Consider the following 20500-nt stretch of genomic DNA (forward strand, 5'->3'; position numbering starts at 1 on the left):
TGCTGTGCCAAAGGCACAGCAATGACCCCAATTCCCATTTTATAATGTTGATTTTTATTTTTATTTTTTTGAATTCACAAAAATTTTAAACAATTATACATTATTACACGCACTTGTACATAGAATATATATTTTTATTTTTATTTTTTAATATGAGCACATGTTTAACAATTTATTATTATCATTTTTTGATTATTTTTCTTTTGTCAAATCAGATTTTCATGCCAAAGACATGCTTATCAATGGAAGCCCTCAATATTTGTTTTTTTTCTAAAATTGAATTAATTTGTATTGAGAAATTTTAATTTCTTAAATTTATTATATATATATATATATATATATATATATGAGAATTAATTCCAAGGTGTTCGTACCAACTGGCCAGCCCTATTAAATAACCACATTAATTATGTTTTTTTAAAGAACTTTTTTTAAAAAATGTATGTGAGTGCAGCCATTGTTAATAGTATAAAATAAATATATATTTTCTTGATATGTGGCGTTATTGAAATTAGAAAGTGTACAGAATTTCTGTATAAATGATATGGCTTAATATGGATTATTTATTTATTTTTTTAAAAACCTATGAAAATAATTTTTATTTAAAATAATATATTTATTTTGGTGTATTGTATATAAATTTTTTTATATGAAAAGAGTTTTCTTTATAGTTATTAGCTTTCAATGATCTTGTGTGCGGTCACAAACAAGAGAATTAATACCTGCAAGATGTGCAAACATCCCAAAATAAGAAGAAATTTTTTTTTAAAAAGACAAAAAATGTTATTTAATTGACTTTTCAAAAACTGTCTAAGAGTGAATATTTTCGTTATTTAGGGTCGATTATCACAACAGTGGAAGAGATTGATGCAGATATGGCCCATCGGATTAAGGCGAGATGGTGTAAGTGGAGAAGTGCGTCTGAAGTATTGTGCGATAAACGAATACCCACTAGACTAAAAGGTAAGTTTTATAGAACGGCTATTAGACCAGCTATGTTGTTTGGGACGGAGTGTTGGGTAACTAAGAAACAACATGTAGATAAGATGAGTGTGGCTGAGATGAGGATGCTACGGTGGATGTGTGGTAAGACTAGACAAGACAGGATTAGAAATGAATGTATTCGAGAATGGGTAGGAGTAGCACCGATATAAGATAAGTTGAGAGAGAATCGTTTGAGATGGTTTGGTCATATTCAACGGAGACCAACAGAGGCAGTAGTGAAGAGATGCGATACTGTAACGGTAGATGGAAGTGTTAGGGGACGGGATAGGCTTAGATTAACGTTGACTAGCGTTATAAATAGAGATATGAATCTACTTAATTTGACTAATAATATGGCCTTTGATAGGGCCGCGTGAAGAAGAAGGATTCATGTAGCCGACCTTATTTGATGGGACTTAGGGCTTGGTTTGGTTTGGTATATGTTTCTGATGTCATGTAAGCTCTACAGTTTTTTTAAAATATGTATTAAAATATTTCATACATATTCTGTTTATGTGTCATTGTACATTTAAGTTTTAGTAGTGCTACACGCACCAATTGGTATACTAGCATACCAACATATGTTAATGAACCCAACCAATTATATAAATTACAAAGACGCAAAGTCTCTAAAATATTATATAAATTACAAAGACGCAAAGTCTCTAAAATTATATTACATCATCCGTTTACTAATTGGTGCGTATAACTTTATTATTTAAGTTCAACAAACCTTTGGTTTTCTTCATGCCCATGACTCTCTTTTTTCAGGAAACCTTCCTACCCCATTTTCTACTTATCCAAACTCAATTCTCTTCAATTTTCTTGTCAATAAACTGTAGGGAAAAACGATGAGGGGGGAGAATCATATGATGTTGGTACTCTTTTGTTTGATTGTTTTCTCTCATTTTCTTCCCTTAGTGAACTCAAATCCTCAACTCGCACCAGCTTTTTATGTCTTTGGGGATTCTTTGCTGGACAGTGGCAACAACAATCTGTTGCCAACTTTAGCTAGGGCAAACTTCAAGCCTTACGGTGTTGATTTCCCCGGAGGAGCTACCGGGAGATTCACCAATGGTAGAACTGTTGCTGATTTTTTAGGTATGGAACCATGCAATGTTCATTTTAATACTGCACTCATAAATGAATGACAGAGCACTCACAATTACCCCAACAATTGAGGAGTTGAGCATATGAGCCATTATGGAATAATTTTCAGAAGTCCATGTTTGACTGGAAATTATTCAATGTTTTCGGAGAATCGTGTATTTATATTTCTTAATCAATTATCATTTAATATACCTTTTATGTTTCTCAGTCATTCAACACAATACCTCATCTATCCACATTCTCCATCAATCACAATATTATTGAATACCACGTGTCTATATTCCGAAACTACTGAATAATTACCCTTGTTTGACTCTCACGGAATACAAAATACTCGGGTTTAACCTAAATAATATAATGTGTCCGTTAAAGTTCTTCATCATTAAAATGGAAAAAAAAAATTGCAATGTTTATTAGTTTACTTAAAACTTCAACCATGTTAACGTATAACATGGTATCAGAGTTATAGGTTAAGTTCTTGGTATTCTTTGCCTTACCATGTTATACATTAACAAACATCAAATTATACTGGTAATTCTTGTAACTTGTGTCAATTTGATTTTTATAATATTAATTGCATCAACTTTATCTTTTAATTTTTTATATTTGGTCAATTCAATTCAATTGATAACGATTTTTTAGAAATTGAACTGAAATGAAGAAGCAAAATAGTTCATACACTGTTCTAAAAGTGATAAAATATCGACGTCTAATTTGAAATAGTCAATTCTCTTTCATTTTGCTTTATTTTTTAACAAAAATTACTATCATAATATGAAAAATTAAAAGAACAAAATTGATACAATTGGAATTGCAAGGATCACAGGTATAATTTGTTCACATATCAATGACAATTGAATTGCAGAGAGAGAGAGAGAGATTGAATTATTTTTTTGCAAAAAACAAATGGGCTACTATTGTTAATTATCTTGATCATTAATTATATTCAGCATCTATTATTTTTTAATGCTTTTGATTTTATTTTTTGGTTATTTAGCTGAGTTTCTTGGGCTGCCATTGTCTCCGCCGTACTTGAGTTTCCGGCGATTGGAAACGTCGACGGGATTGAATTATGCATCTAGCACTTGCGGCATTCTTCCGGAAACTGGAACCTCTGCTGTAAGAGCATTTCTATTAAAATAGTCAAAGTTTTAATTAAATTTTTTTTTTTTTGGTTAAATTTTAACCAACCATTTTTTCAAATACATTCTCAACAAACCTTCTATTCTTTATTTCATTTGTTAACCTCTTTTTTCTAACTACATGTAACTAGTAGTTTGATATTCAATTAAAATAGTTAGCCAATAATTGAGTTTGATGGTGTGTATTTCTATAGTTTTGTATCATAAAATGGCCAAAAGAAGGCTCTAATGAGCTTGATAATGATGCTCTAAGAAGGCTTATTTTTGAGAAGTATGTTAAAAGTTAATTTTTTATTTTTTATTAATTTTTGCTTTTTTTGAAAAAATATGCAAAAAAATAAAGAGATAATATAATTTAAAAAAACTAAAAAGCCCAAAAATTGACTTTTTAACCGTGTTGCCAAAATAGGCCATAGATTACTCCCTTCCCTTTCATACCTCTATATATAGTTACGACATTTGTAATCTTTTTTATATAATCTATTGTCATGTTAGTTATGAGTTAATTATACATATTTTGATATTATATATAAATTAGTATGATATTGATTATAACATAATTTTAATTATGATACAAAAATATTAAGTTATACCTTATGTAATATTTCCCTATAACTCATTTCCCTTGAAAGAGGTGCATATATATATATATATATACTATTTAGCGAAGCTCTAAAATAGTCTCTTGGAACTTTTATCACTTGGAAATTATATAATTAAAAAAAAAAAGAAAAAAAAAAAAGAAGAAACACTTGCACTGTTGAACTGTCACGTTTTGAACCCTCACCTTTTATTGCTTCACACCTACAACTTCTCTCATTTAACCGTACAACTTTTTTCATTTAATTGTCCAAGTAGATTTAGGTGGTGTTTGGCAAGTGGGTTGGGGCTAAAATAGCCACAAAAGACAAAACAGGCTATTTTAGTCACAACAAACAAAACATCACATCCAACCCATAATCATTACACTCTTCTCTCACAAAAAAAAAGTCAAAAAGTCAAAAAGCCAAAAAGCCCTTCCCAAACCAAGCTTTTTAGCCCAGGCTAAAATAGCCAAAAAAACCAAAAAGCCAAAAAGCCAACCCACTTCCCAAACGGAGGCTATTTTGTTTTTTTAAAATACTTCATCCCCACACCTACACGTTTTATTTCCGTACTTTTATTTTACATCATTCCAACCCTACCCCTGCACCACACATTCTATTCCCTCACTTTCGTTTTATTGTTCCACAGTTTCACAAACTTTTCAAAAATTTCCTTCCCATCAAATCATTGACAGGTTTGCACATTTCTATTGTCCTTTCCTTACTAAAGTTACTCACTTTAATTTTCTTAATCAAATTATTATTGTTTGCATTTTTAATGTAAACCGTTTTGTTAATTTTAGAAGCAATTATTCATCAAGTAAATATATAATTTTTGAAAAATTTAGATATTTTTTAGATGTTGATTTGTGATTATATATCAATTTTAAGCAGAATATAACAATCCCAATCAAACAATCAAGATAAAGAGACACAACGATTTTACGTGAAAAAAATCACAATTGAATACCTCCAACTGTGATAAAAAATCACGGGCAACAGCCACAAAACAATCCACTAAGAAGATTTAAAGGAATTACACAGGTATACTCTCAATTACCTAGCGAATCCACGCCTAATTGAACCAACCTCTATGTGCCTCTTCCAACCCGTCTTCACCTCGGAATTGTCTTTACGATGAGCCACCCCGGAATCCACCAAAACTTCAGGCTCGAATTCTTTAGAATCCACCGAAGAACAACTCTCTCTTTTGTATAGCAAACAAAACCTTTGATATACTCTCTTTAAACCATGAGTTGAATACTCAATAAAACATCAAAGAAAACTCACAAAGTATCCCCAGATATAAACTCTAGAACCCAAAAAGAAGATCTGGAGTAGTAATCCTAAAATCTGACCCAACACGCGAATTTATAGAATCTGTGCCGTGATCTCCGCTCGAGCGCCCAACAGCCTGCTCGAGCGGCTTCAGCAAAATATGCGTGTGATATAACAGAGGTCCGCTCGAGTGCAAGAGAACCCGCTCAAGCGCGAAATCACACAGCTCAGTACTTTTACAGGCGACCAAAACTTCTGAAACCAGGGATTCTCCGCTCGAGCGGACAGGCAACTTGGAATGCATTTTTGCATTTTGCTTCAGGGGCGCTGCCCCTCAACCCCGCCGTGGCACTGCCCTGGACCCGCCAAGGGGCGCTGCCCCCTCGACCCCCGCGAGCTGACCGGGCAGCTCGATCCCCGTCATAATCAGCGAAGTGGCAATCTTGAAAGCATTAGCATCACAAACTCCTCTAAAAGGCACAATTCGGGTTGGATTCGCATCTAAACACTCATAGCCTCACTAAAATAAAAGTGCGAAAATAAATACAACTGAAAGGAGTTTTGTCAAACGGGGTTGCCAAGAATAAAACCTAACAATTTTTTTCATGCAATTTATTTTTATATTATTCATAAATAAAATACAGATTGAGTATCATAAAAAAAAAAAAAAAAATCTTCTTTCAATTTTTAAATTTCTTTTTATCTAAAACTCTTTTTTTTTAATTTTTCTCAATTTTTTTTAAAAATTTTATTACTTTATTATGATGTGTCATAAAAATTGTAATCAACAACTCAATTAATAGCCTACGTGATGACTTTTTACCACTTATTTTTAATTTAGAAATTATAAATGTAATTGGCTTTTTTCTGTAAGTATTCTATCAGTGTTTGTTTATTTTTGAAGTATAAATTTTGTAATTATTTAGTCAAAAAAAATTATTATTATTATTATTTTTTGGTTTATGTTTTGTATTTAATCAGAATATGCAAGTAAATTTGCTTACCATTACCGCCTATGGACTGACTATGATCTCCAAATAATCCGATAGCAACAAAAATATCCTACATTAAAATGACAAGATTCAGAAAGAATTTTGCTAAAAACAGTTGTATATTGGCAAGAAGACAGAAAACCAAACAATGTAATGCCAAAGAAAAAAAAGATAGAATGAGCCGAAAAAAAGTGCACCATTAAACTGGATACTGGAGCAAGCAATATAGTTTACAGTATCAAATACAGAAATGTATGCATATGTATATATCAAAACACGTTTTAAAAAATTTCTCCATACATCATCTTTTGGTTTTTCATAACTTGGACAACGTTTAAAACCATGTCTTCCCCTTAAAAAAAACACATATAAATTACAATATATATATATATTGTGTGAATCGATTTCTGATCACACTGTCAAACAAATGCTTAGCTAGAGAATGCTGACAGAATAGATTAAACTCGAACGACCTGTCACAGAAAGAAGATATTCCAGCGGTGGTTCGTCCACCCGGGGCACCCCGACGATCAAGTCAATTATCTCTCAAATATAACAAAAGTGCTTAACTCACTATTCAGGATGCAAAAAGCATACCTTAAACCCACGAGGGAGCCTCTCTTTTATAGCCAACACTGTCATAATCCCAATAAAACACTGTCATAATCCCAATAAAAGCCTACCTCCAACACCTTCTAACTCAATGCTAATCTTGGACTCCCAGTTAGATTGGATAAACTTTCTAAGAGTCTTATCTTTATCCAGACTGAAGTCCTCTCCCAATTTAGGACTCTTGTCCCTTATCCGCTTATCCTGAATTTCAGTATTTTCGAGATAACCTTAGCCTAACTGAGATTATCTCGGCGTCATGACTAGGACACGTGGCACCTCGGCTAACACTTCAGTGCCACCTCGACCACGTGTTGTCATTCAAAAATTATGTCCTCACACACATATATATATATATATATATAAATTACATAATATAACTTTTTTTTAATTTGCACACATATCATGTGCCGCTAATATTAATAAAGCAAGCCCAATGCAAGGCACAAGTTAGTTGCACGAGATATTAATGTGTAACTTTTCTTTTCTTTTTTTTTTTCCTTCCTTTTTAGGGGTAATAACATGTGCCATGAGCTTTATTTATTTATTTATTTTTGGAATAACTAATATTTAATTTTACAAAGCTTAACGTCCTATAGTCAAAAGTTGAGAATATAATACACATACAAACAATCACTCTAAAATCATTTTAAAAGAAAATGCAGAAATGTTATAGTGTAACTTACTGCAAAATGTGCATCGTGTCATAAAATGTGTAACTTTACTATAAAAATTTGTAATATCAACTACAAAAAGAGTAATTTCGCAACAAATTAGCATAATAAAATATTCAAAATTTGGTATTTGATATTGCAAAAAATTGTGACTTAGTTATAATATTCTTTGTTACACCAATTTGTAGCGAAATTATGCATATTATGATTGATGTTATGAAATTTTATGGTAAAGTTACTTTTTTTTTTTGTGTGTGTGGTAAGATGCATATAATATGCACCTCTAAAGGGATGTGTATTATAGCATTTCCCAAGAAAATAACTATACAAAATCCCAACTCTTAATTTTTTTTTTCATCACATGATCTGTGGGTACGAGTCAAATGTTAAAATGCAAAAATTTGTATGAAAAAATATAAATTAATTAAATTATTTAAGTTGATTACTTGTGTACTCTCTTTTATGAGAGCATAAACAACTTAACTTTTAATGATTAGGTCAATTAATAGTTTTTATGAGAGCATAAATAAATAAATTATTAAGTCAATTAATAGTTTTTAATGATATAAAAAATATCTTTCAATGAATAATTTTGATAATTTTATTGTTGTATAAGAAAGTAATTATTTATTTATTTTTGTTGAAGTTGTAATTTCTAGTATTGTAAGAAAAATTCATATTTTGAGCAAATCTCATGAGTGTATTTTTAATTTATCTAAAAATAAAATATTCATGTTTCATAATTGACCAAAATTTTCTGTATTAACTACGAAAAAAACATTCATCTAAATTAGTACTAGCAATATTGGTAAGTATTACCAAAAAAAAGGGCAAAATGGGAAAAAAAATACAAGCCGCTTTGACCGAAGCTATTTCCAAAAATAAAATATTTATATTTCATAACTAATCAAGTTATTTTGCATAATTACGAAAAAAAAATCTTCATCGAAATTAGTACTGCAATACTGGTAAATATTATCAACAGATAAGGGCAAAATGGGAAAAAAAATACAAGCATCTTTGGCCAAAGCTATTCTTATATATATAGATATTGGGATCATTAAAAACAATAAGACAAATTATATTGATTGTTTATTTAATTTGTCTTTTATAGTAATTTGATTTTAGTGATTTCAATTTTGCTTCTTAATTTTTCATGTTGTGTCAATTTAGTACAATTGATGACCTCATAAAGTAAGGATTGTGACCTTTTCCATTCTACAATTGTAATGAAAGATCTTCATTACATTATCTAGAGGTTTGTAATAATTATTTCTAAATTTAAAATAGTGATAAATTTTTATGATTATTTCACAACCCTTGGATGATAATGGAAATTTCTATTACAATTACAATCATATAATGGTGAGGATACCAATCTGTTAAGAACTTAAGCAAAACTTATTAAGATGTTTGGGATAGGGGTGGCCATCAGCCCGATGGCCCGCCCAACCACCATGCCTAGTTCGATATTTTTAGGATTTTGAAAAAATATTTAGCTTATAAGGCTAGGCTAGACAAATTTTTTGAAACCAATTAATTTTTGGATTGGGTTTGGAATAAAGAAAAGTGGACTATTTAAAATGCAGTGACTATAACGTGATTCCTGAAGAGAATTTGATGTCTCAACATAGGATTTTGGTATCAGATTTATATTTTAAAGGGCAATACCAAGCTAAGAATGATAGTGGGGGTCGTAAGACAAGATAGTGGGACTTAAAAGGGGATAAATTAGAAATATTTAAGAATAGAATGGATAAAGAAGGTACTTGGGACTTGGAAGATGATGCTAACACTATGTGGAACTCGATGCCCAATTTTATGAGGAGAATCTCAAGGGTAGTTCTTGGAGAGTCAAAAGGAAAGGGACCTAACTCTTGGGAAACCTGGTAGTGGACAGAAGAGGTTCAAACTGTAGTAAAGACGAAAAAAGACTACTTAAAAAGTTGTAGAATGATAGAACTAAGAAAAACCTTAAGAGTTACAGATTGGTTAATATAAAGGTCAAAAAGTAGTAAAGGAGACCAAGTTGAAAGCCTATAATGACATATACGCTAGACTAGATAGTAAAGAGAGAGAGAGAGAGAGAGAAGATGATACACAAACTTACTAAGATAAGACAGAGAAGAATAAGAGATTTTAATCAAGTTAAGTATATCAAGAGTGAGGACTTTAAGGTGTTGGTGAAGGATAAAGAGATTAAAGAGGGAAAACTATTTTCAGAAGTTGTTACATGAGGAATATAGAGATAGGTCAAAAAGAGAGGTAGTAGGCAGCAATAAGGAAAACCAAGACTATAGGTTCTATTATAGGATTAGGAACTTTGAAGTGGAGATTAAACTTAAGAAGATGAAATTGAATAAGGCTTTAGAAACCGATGATATTTTTATTGAAGCTTAGAAATGTTTGGGTAAGAACGGGGTTGCATGGTTGACTAAATTATTTAACAAGATTCTGTTGACTAGGAAAATACTAGTGGAGCGGAGGAAGAGTATTCTAGTGTCAATCTATAAGAATAAAGGATATGTCCAGAATTGCAACATTTATAGAGGAATCAAGCTAATGTGATATATAATGAAAGAGTGGGAAAAAGTGATGGAACGTCAATTACGAAATATAACAGAGGTGTTAAAGAATTAATTTAGGTTTATGCCTGGTAGATCAGCAATGGAAGCGATCTATCTTTTGAGGAGAGTGATAGAGAAATATAGAAGGAAAAAAAGAAAAGAGAAAAAAAAAAGAGAGACATTCATATGATTTTTATCGATCTTGAGAAAACTTATGATAGAGTGCCTCAAGATATAATCTGGTGAGTGTTGGAGAAGAAAAGAGTGACAAAAGGCTACAAATATCATTGTGTTTTACATTCAGTCTTACGTTTTTCACTTTTTGAAATTTTTTAAAACTTAAAAATTCAATAATTTTTTATTTAAATGTCCATTTTTAACAAAAATTATATTTTTTTTAATGCTCTCGTCCAAATCTATCAACCAAGATCCATAAAATATGAAATTCAAGAAAAAAAAAATTTGACAAAATTTCACTGAGTTAGAAATCGACATGAAAGTAAATTTTTTTGATTACATTTGCAGAGAAATTTTAGAGAAAACCAAATGTGTTAAAGAAAATCAATATGCAAGTCAATTTCTCTGTCACGACCCGCTCCGCGTACCCAAGGGTTAAGTATCGTGATGGCCAATAACTGAAATTACCTCCAGCCAATTCTTAAATAAATTACCAAACACGAGCGAAAAAATATTTAAGTGATGGTACCAAAATAATCATTGGAGTTTATATTTTTATAGCAAAATTTATTGACTAAAAAGGCCAATATTTACATATGAAAATTAGAATTATAAGTACTATGAAAGTGTTATGTGTGTCTATTCTGCAGCTCCGCATTTAAGACTCTCCAAAAATTATTTCTGAATTGCGTTGTTTCCTGAAAATTGGTAAACAACGATAAGCACATGGCAGAGTGAGAAATATTATACTATGAGTATAAGGGCATAAAATTCACCATGGATAATTATTAGCTAAACAGGGCTTGATATTAAAATACAGAGTATATAATACGGAAATCATTTGACATATATACAGAAATCATATAAACAAAATAACCATAACCACGGTACAGAACAAAATAAAACAGATGTATGGACTCAAGAGGTGGCTCGTACGAATTTTAGAGGTGTCTCATATCGTAGTGTAGCACTTAGCTCCATACAACACTTTGCTCCACATCAGAAATCACAACCACAGTACAGAACAGAACAGATGTATGGACTCAAGAGGTGACTCGTACGAACTCTAGAGGTGACTCCCACAATAGTGTAGCACTTAGTTTCGTATAGCACTTTGCTCCACACTAGAAATCAGATTGTCAGTGGATCCATGACAGACAGAGGGTCACAAAGTGACTAATCAGAGAGCCAATGCTTATTTAAGTCTCCCAAGGTATGGGACTTCCGTGGTGGTACCAATAAAATAATTACTCAAAATACATTTTAATAAACAGTTATATCCATAGGTTTTCCTTATTATATAAAATAAGGTTCACCAATTAAAAATGCTAATATAATTTATAAAACACAAATTGTATAAAATAAATTATGGTAATTCAAAACATAAGTAAAATATATTGTGTTGACTCAAGGTATAATATAACTCACCTTAACTTTAATACCTCATGCTTTCTTCCCACTACCAAAGACCCTCACGACTTCCATTATTTTTTTTTTCCTTTTCTTAGTTTATTTCCCTTCTCTTTCCTCTTAGCAATCCTGAGCAATACCTCCAATTTGTGGAGAGATAGCCGTGGGCAACAAGCCACAAGGCTGTCCGCGTGTCTAAGTCCCATTCACTTGCCATTAATTCATACTTATCTAATAATATTTATCTAAAATACTTAACTTTAGGATCAATTCTATTGTGGCCCAAATTTTAAACTAATTATATACCATTTTTATTTCGATAATATATAATCTCTAATTTAATTACACTTTATCTCATACACCCATAATATTCAATATTTTATTTTACTTTTACGGAATCTTTAATTAAACATTGAGGGTTTTTCTCATTTATAATTAAATAATACGAATATAAAATTTAAGGGACAATTTAAATTTTTGGGTTATTATATTCTCTGACTGCATTTGCAGATAAATTTTAGAGAAAATTAAATCTATTAGAGAAAATCAACGTGTAAGTAAATTTTTCTAATTACATTTGCAACGAAATTTCAAAGAAAATCAACATGACAGATAAATTTCAAATATAGGTCTAGTGAAATTTCAGATTGCAAGTGTGTGATGACCAAAGAAAATCAACATAACAGAGAAATTTTAGATATAGGTCTAATGAAATTTCTCTGGTATAGGTATAGTGAAATTTTACACAAATTTCTCTATGAAGAAAAATTCTGATTATACTTGTTATCGGTGTAGAGAAATTTTAGCAAGTCCTTCAAATTCTCTGGTATAGGGCCAGAGAAATTTCTAGTATAAGTCCAGTGAAATTTTTGGTATAGGTCTAGAGCATGATTAGGGATATGTATGAAGGTGTAGTGACCACTATTAGATCACCTGCTGGAGAAAAAAATGAATTTTCAATTACTGTAAGGTTATACCAAGGATCAACATTAAATCCTTATCTTTTTGATTTAGTTATAAATGAGTTGATGAGAAATATTCAAGATGATATGCCATGGTATATACTTTTTGCAGATGATATCGTGTTAGTAGTTGAGACTATAAAATGAGTTAACACTAGGTTGGAGACTTGTAGAGAAACACATGAATCTAAAGGATTTAGGATAAGTAGAACTAAGGTAGAGTACATGGAGTGTAATTTTGGTAAAAGTAATAATGGAATCAAAGGAGAAGTGAAGATTCAGAACCAAAAACTACCTAAAAGTGAACATTTTTGTTATTTAAGATCGATTATCACAGCAACTAGGGAGATTGAAGCGGATGCGGTCCATAGAATTAAAGCGGGGTGGCTTAAGTGGAGGAGTGCATCTAGGGTATTGTGCGACAAACAAGCACCCACTAGACTAAAAAAGAAGTTTTGTAGAACGGCTTTTAGACAAGCGAAGCTGTATGATCTGAATATTGGACAACCAAGAAACAACATGTACATAAGATGAGCGTTGTTGAGATAAGAATGCTAAGGTGGATGTGTGGCAAGACTAGAAAAGATAAAGTTAAGAATGAGTATATTCGAGAATAGTTATGAGTAGTATCGATAAGAGATAAATTGAGAGAGAATAGATTGAGATGGTTTGCTCATATACAACGGAGGTCAACAGAGGCAGTAATGAACAGATGCGATACAGTGACAGTAAATGGAAGTGTTAGGGGAAGAGGTAGATCTAGATTGATATGTGATAGTTTAGTAAATAGAGATATGAACCTCTTTAATTTGACTAATGAAATAACCTTAGATAGAGTCGAATAGAGAAGAATGATTCATATAACTGACCGCATTTAATAAAACTTAAGACTTGGCTTGGCTTGGCTTGGTTTGGTTTGGTTTGGTTTGAAATAAAGAGTTTTAGCCCAACTTGACCTGGCTGCACATCTAGAAAATATTAATTTTAATTTTTTATATTAGCTAGTTATAAAATAAATTAAAAAAATAATAAATGATAAAGAAAAGTACAAATATAAGGGAAATTAAATCACTTCTTGAATGGTTATATTTATTTTATAATTGAGTTTTATTAATATTTAAATTCAAATAATTATTAAAAATTTTAAATAATTTAATAGTTTTTTAAGAGGAAAAAAATTAATAATTCATATTGAGTTAAGTGGACATCTTTGAGATTTATACATTCTTAAAACTAAAAGCTTGAGATGGAAAGATTAGGCCCAATATCGAGCTGGGCCAGATTTGGGATGATAAGCATATTCGTATTGTATATTACCAGCCTAGCCAAATGTTTGTCCACTCATAGTTCGGGGTTTGCTTTTTTGGTAGGTTTATTGTTGGTTTGTGTTTGTCTTTAATTAACTTCTTCTTCCTTTTTTTTTTTTTTTTTTTTTAAATTTCAAAAAGTTTTATGTTTTTAGATTCTACTCGACGAACAAACTGGAAAATTTTTCAAAATTTGAAAAGACAAAAATAAGCAAAAAAATAACTCTTTTTTCTTTTTTTTGTTGCTTATTTTGGATTTTTCTTTTTATTTTGAAACTTTTCAAAAAAAATTATTTTTTAGATTCATCAATACAAAAGGAATGGAAGAGAAAAAAAAAAAAAATTGACATAGTTTTTAAAAAAGTCACCAAAGACTAAAAAAATTGAAACAAGAATAGATTTATTTGGAAGATCCCAAACAGAAATATGACCAAATTAATACCCCAAAAAAAATATTGAAAAAAAAGAGAGACTTTAGGTATAATTTGTCCAAAATAATATTACAATATTTTTTTTACAAGGATTAAAATCCCTAACTAAAGAACCTATAGAATTAAAGAAAAATAAATGAACATGAGCAAATTTAATTTGAGTGGAAAATTTTTAACTTAGATCATGATTAGGTTTAAAATCATACTGCCCAAACTGTCAAATTTGCAAATAGAGCTCAAGTTACCCCGGTTAAGGTTGGCCGAGTTGTAGTCCCTGAAATTATGAATATTAAATTTTTATAGTAGCAATTGCTAGAATAGAATGACATTTTTAGGTATGATTGCTATCCTTTGGTATATTAACATCATCATGGGTGCCAATCATCACTTGACATGCTTTTTATACTTGAAAATTGTGAACTTTTCTCAAATGGACTTAACAGGCTACTAATCCATTCGACATTTTGGCCATGTTTGTTTGGACGGACTGGATTAGCATTCCCATGACTAATAGTCCTAAGACTACGAATCCGTTGGATTATGTATCATATCTTAACTAATAGTCAAGTTTAAAATAATTAATCCGTACTTCAATTGTTTAACCAAATATCGGATTAATAATTTTATTGGACTATTAGTCCAATCCCAAGCTCATGTCCACCCAAACAAACATGGCCTTTAAGTAAATTGAACAGTATAATCCACTCGACATTTTATATAAGTCAAAAATAAAGAAGGCGGGGTTGGACTTTTTCAAATTTTTATTTTTTGTTGGTTACTATTTTTTTAGATACAAGTTTATAAATCCATATTAAGCCAATAACTAATTAAGCCCATAATTCAAAATTAGTGACCTTACATGAATATTTTCTTAACATTTGTATTACCGACAACGCTAGAGGGTTACAATTTTTGTGGCCACAATGGCTCAAAACTGTCAAAACGACGTCATTTTGGCATGTTTTGCACCCAAAATGACGTCATTTTGGCAGTTTTGAGCCATTGTGGCCACAAAAATTGTGGCCCTCAAACATTTTCCTTGTATTACATGCACCAATTGGTATATCAATTAGTATACCAACATATGTTATGATATTGTCACTTCAAAATTTTAGACCACATTCAAAACTTTTAAAATTATACCGCATCATCCATTAGTATACTAATTAATATATCAATTGATGTGTATAACTTTATTCTTTTCTTAATGGTATATACCATTGTTGTTGCCTGTTTGTTTGCAGGGAAAATGCTTAAATTTGGATGAGCAAATTGATTTGTTTGAAAAAACATACAAATTACAAAAATTTTAAAATTATGTCATATTATTTATTAGTACACTAATTAATATATTAATTAGTACGTGTAACTTTATTCTCTTCTTAATTATATACCATTCTTGTGGGCTGTTTGTTTGCAGGGAAAATGCTTGAATTTGGATGAGCAAATTGATTTGTTTGAAAAAACAGTTAGAGAGGATTTACCAAAGCTCTTCAAAAACACAGAAGGGCTATTAGAGTACTTGTCAAAGTCAATCTTTCTCATAGCTACAGGGTCTAACGACTACAGCGGCAACTACCTCCAACCCAATAGCTATTCAAGCAGACTTTACTCTCCTCTCTCCTTTGCCCAACTTCTCACACAATCTCTATCCCAAAAACTTGAGGTAAACCCTCTCTCTCTTAAATGACTTTTTATTACATTAAACATGATTGCTGAGGTATTTATTAAATTTAAATTAAATTAGGACCAAAAATAAAATATTGAGCCAGAATAGACACCAAATTTAACATGATTCAACTAACTTAGCCTACGTCTACGAGTATTACCCTTTTGTCCACCATATTAAATTATGTGATTATGCATAATTCACTATCACTAAAATAATAATGGTTATAAAAAATAAATAGTTTTATAAAGTGGACTGTAACGCGATAATCTCATTAGATTTAAAGAGATTTAAGTCCCTTTGGTTGGCAAATCTTTCAAAATCATCTGATGCAGCAGATCATTTCTGACTGATTTAAGATCCTACGGTTAGCAAATCCTTTAAAATCGTCTGATGCAGCAGATCATCTCTGACTTGTCTTTTTTAGAATACAACAGCCAACCCGACAATACATCATATTGATTAAACCATATCTATATAGAAAGTAAAATTCAAAACTTTACCACAAAAAGCTCTTACAAATTATTTTAAAACACAACACAAAACAATAATAATCATAATAAATATAAATCATTGGCGGAGAGAGACACTAAGGCCTAGTTTGGGAAGACTAAATAAGTGCACTTTTTGACTTTTTATGAAATATGGGTTGGGTTTGGGTTGGGTTTGAAGTGATGTGTTAGAGAGGTGATGTGACTTAAATAAGATGATGTGACTTAAATAGGATAGTGACTTTTTGACTTTTTGTCTTTTTTGCCTCATGCCAAACTTGGCCTAAATCCCATGCTCCATGCTCCATGCTCCATACTCCATATTTGCTCAACAAGAGACCACATCAATACATGGCTTCGTCTGGAAAGTTGGATTAATTTTTTAACATTTTGATTTTTTTTTTTTTTTACGATTTTAGTCTGAGCTAAAAAAAATTGGTTGGATTGATTTTTTTGACCTTTTTTTAATTTTTATGAGAAATTAAAATAAAATAATTATGATTTAAATATGACATTTTATGCTATTAATTTTTAAAATTATTTTATTTTTTTATAACTAATTTAATCCAGGAAAAAAAAAATCAAATTAACCCAATTGCCAAATGAGGGCTAACCGACTTCACCAAGTCGGTAAGAAGAAGCAACACGGGCAATTCTAGGGCTATTCAATCTACTTGAAGATTATTATTTTAAGGGTAAATTACAAATACATTCTTGAAATTTGATTAAAATATGAATTGTCTCTTATAGTTTTGAAAATTATATTTCACCATTTGAAGTTTTTAATTTCATAACAAATCGTTCATTTTATTAATAAATCATCAAATCAATTAACAGCTTTTAATGATGTTAAAAATATGTTTCAATTAATAATTTAGGTAATTTTATTATTGTATAGGAGAGCAATTATGAATTTTATTTTTTTAGTTAATTCTGTTAAATAAAAAATTCTAATAAGAGAGTATTTATAATTTTTCAAACCATAGAGGGCAATCTATATTTTAAGCAAATCTCAAAGTGTATTTATAATTTACTCATATTTTAATATTACAAATATCTCGTCTTCTCCATCCTTCTCCCTATTTCTTTGTCTTTACATGAAATCTACCAAGTTCTACTATTATTATTATATTTGTTTTATTTAAACATAATTTTTTACATAATATTTTATTTACAAAATATTATTTTTCATATTAAAATATTCGATTTGCACCAACATAATCCTTGTTTGATTCGCAGGTAAGATAAAACGAAATAAATTATTCAAAAATGAGTTATTCTAATAATTGTATTTTAGTTATCTACTGATAAAATTCTTATATGATGGTCCACCTATAAAAAACCTTCCCTAATAAGTTAGCCCCCCTCCCCCCATTTTCTCTCCCATATAGATATAAATTTTATCCAAAGATGACTTATTCCGATGAGGGTATTTTGATTGTTTTGAAAAAATTCCTATCTTACCATATAAAAAAGCTATGGATTACATGAAAAATTCCCTAACTTACCAGATAAAAAAAGCTTAAATTAACACCTCTCTCTCTTTCTCTCTTATATATGACTTTTATTACATCAAACATAGACCTTATTTGGATCACGGATAGTATAAGGAGAGTTAAATTATTCAGAAATGATTTATTTTGATAAGAAAATTTTGGTTATTTTGTGTAAAATTTATCTTTTCTAATAAGTTATCCTACTTTTTTTGAGATATAATTATCCCGTGTATGCACGATTGAATAATTTCATAATAAGTTATCTCAAATCACAAAATATGCTTCAAAATACAAAATAATTTTTTTCTCAAACTAAAATAATCCTATTCCACCTTATTTGTGAATCATATAGGGCCATGGACCAAAGTGATATTACCTTTTTTAGTATAATATGCTTTATCTGTTGCTAATTTGTTAGTGATTTTCTCTGAAGAAATACACTAACTTGATTTGATTTTTATTTTTTTACCTGCAGAGACTATACAAATTAGGAGCCAGAAAAGTAATAACATTTGAAATAGGACCAATTGGGTGTCAACCATCAATTTCAAGGCAATATATGCACAAATATGGACAGTGTGTTGAAGAGATCAACAACCTTGTTTCATTATTCAATGATCAACTTGCTACTGTGCTATCCAAATTGACATCTACTCTCCCTGGCTCGGCTTTCATCCTTGGCCATGATTACGGGCTCACCTATGACGCTATCAGAAATCCCTCTACCTATGGTAAAATTAATTTTTTTAACTTGAAAAAAAAATAAGAAAATTAAAATATAGAAACACCCCTCAAAATTTGATGAGTTTTGAACTCAAGTTCTAATCAATCATAAACTGTTAGGTCTTTCACGTAGATTTGGCTTCTTCGAGCTTTTTGATTGCTCATTAAAGATGTCTATTTTTATTCATTGAATTTCTATGGATGTGATGCATGCTTATTAAAGATTTAGATGCATTAAAAATGACGCTTCATCAGTACTATTTAAGATTTACCTCCCCTTCTCTAAGCAATCAAGAAATTCAGAATATTCAGATTGATTCTAGACCTCATTAGATGTTGACATTTTTCGATACTTTTGAAAACTCAACCAAACATGGAGACATCAGGGATGATTTTGTATTTTACTCCAATATATATACACACATATCCTTCCTAATTGGCCATTTTAAGTTAACAAAAGTCATACTAATTTTCATCACTAATACTACACATTCAAAAAATCTACCTATAATTCAACTTAGAAATATTCGCCTCTGATTCAGATTCATTCTATGTATAAATTTCTCAATACACAAATTCAATCTGAGCCACATTTTAAAATTCTCAATAAAACTTATTGTCGCTTTTTCTGAGTAACTAGATTTACTAAATTTTGGTTGTTATATACTTGTCTTAGGGCTAACAGACACAAGTGATCCATGCTGCACAACCTGGTTAAATGGGACATCAGCATGCATCCCTGAGATAGCACCATGCGCCAACCCAAATGAACACTTCTTCTGGGATGGTTTTCATCCTACTGAAGCTGTGTATTCAGTCATTGCATCACAGTGTTTCAATGGTGACTCTGTTTGCATTCCAACAAATCTCAAAATGCTCACACAAATTTGAAGATATATATATATATATATAGTATTTGTAATCCATTTGGTAAACAAGGTGTGAAATAAAAATGGTAAGAATATGATTTTTCTTTGTTCTTCTGTCATTTAGGTGAGGAAAGAAAAATAATAATTGTATCTTTTTTTTTTTTTTTGGATGAACAATTAAGAAAAGAGGATGTATGTGCTATTTTTATTTTCAATGTATTGTAGTTAGATGGGCAATTTAGATATTTTTAAAAATTTATATAGTAATTTTGATTTCTTATCAAATCTCACTAATTTTGGTGAGAATGATTTTTAAGAGAGTCTTTTTATTTAACATTTCTTACTATTTCTCACTTCTTTAATCATTCAAATAAATTATTAGAGTTCTCGTTCTTATTTTTTTCTTTTCTTTTGACAAAAAAATTAGTCCCCAAAAGATAATAATTCATCACTAATGTTCAATTTTCGTTATTAAAAATATAATTATGGCTTTTTCGTAACAAAAATATTTTGTCCCTAAAAAATAAATTTATTTCTAAATTTTGGTTTCTAAAACTTTAATTTTTTGTTGTGAATAGATGAATTTCACTGATTTTTTTCAACTCACACCATGTGTGATACATACAACAAGATTCAAGTGCACTTACAGTCTTATTGTCTAGACGTTATCTTAAGATGAGGTCGCCACCCCGCCCACTTTAGTTTCAAATAGGGCACAAATTGAGGTGAATATACTGGCGTTATGTCTCTAAAAATAATTTGTTAAATTAGTTATGAAAAATTTCATACAAATGAATATTTAAACAAAACATATAAAATAATATTTTTAAATTATGTGCCACAATTGTGGGTGCATTGATTTGAAATAAATTAAAGACAAAAATACAAATTTATTTGTTTATACAAAACGCCACAACAATGTTTGTGAATCATTTAGTAATGTAATGATAACATATTACATATTAGTTAAAGGAATAATTATCAGCAAGTCCTATTAATAAAAAAAAGTTTTTGTTAATATGGGC

The 20500-nt window shown here is 30.2% G+C and overlaps 1 protein-coding gene across 1 annotated transcript; it reads left to right on the forward strand.

Moving 5' to 3' along the window:
* Positions 1–1715: 1715 nt before the first annotated feature.
* Positions 1716–19734, forward strand: LOC114276355 (GDSL esterase/lipase 7). The gene is made up of 5 exons (XM_028218148.2): positions 1716–2085; positions 3092–3213; positions 15648–15893; positions 18359–18614; positions 19283–19734. The coding sequence occupies exons 1-5, from the start codon at positions 1836–1838 to the stop codon at positions 19495–19497; spliced, it is 1089 nt and encodes a 362-aa protein (XP_028073949.2). The 5' UTR covers positions 1716–1835; the 3' UTR covers positions 19498–19734.
* Positions 19735–20500: the final 766 nt, after the last annotated feature.

This window comes from Camellia sinensis, chromosome 4, assembly GCF_055761805.1.
Source record: "Camellia sinensis isolate YWXY chromosome 4, ASM5576180v1, whole genome shotgun sequence".
Classification (NCBI taxonomy): Eukaryota; Viridiplantae; Streptophyta; class Magnoliopsida; order Ericales; family Theaceae; genus Camellia; species Camellia sinensis.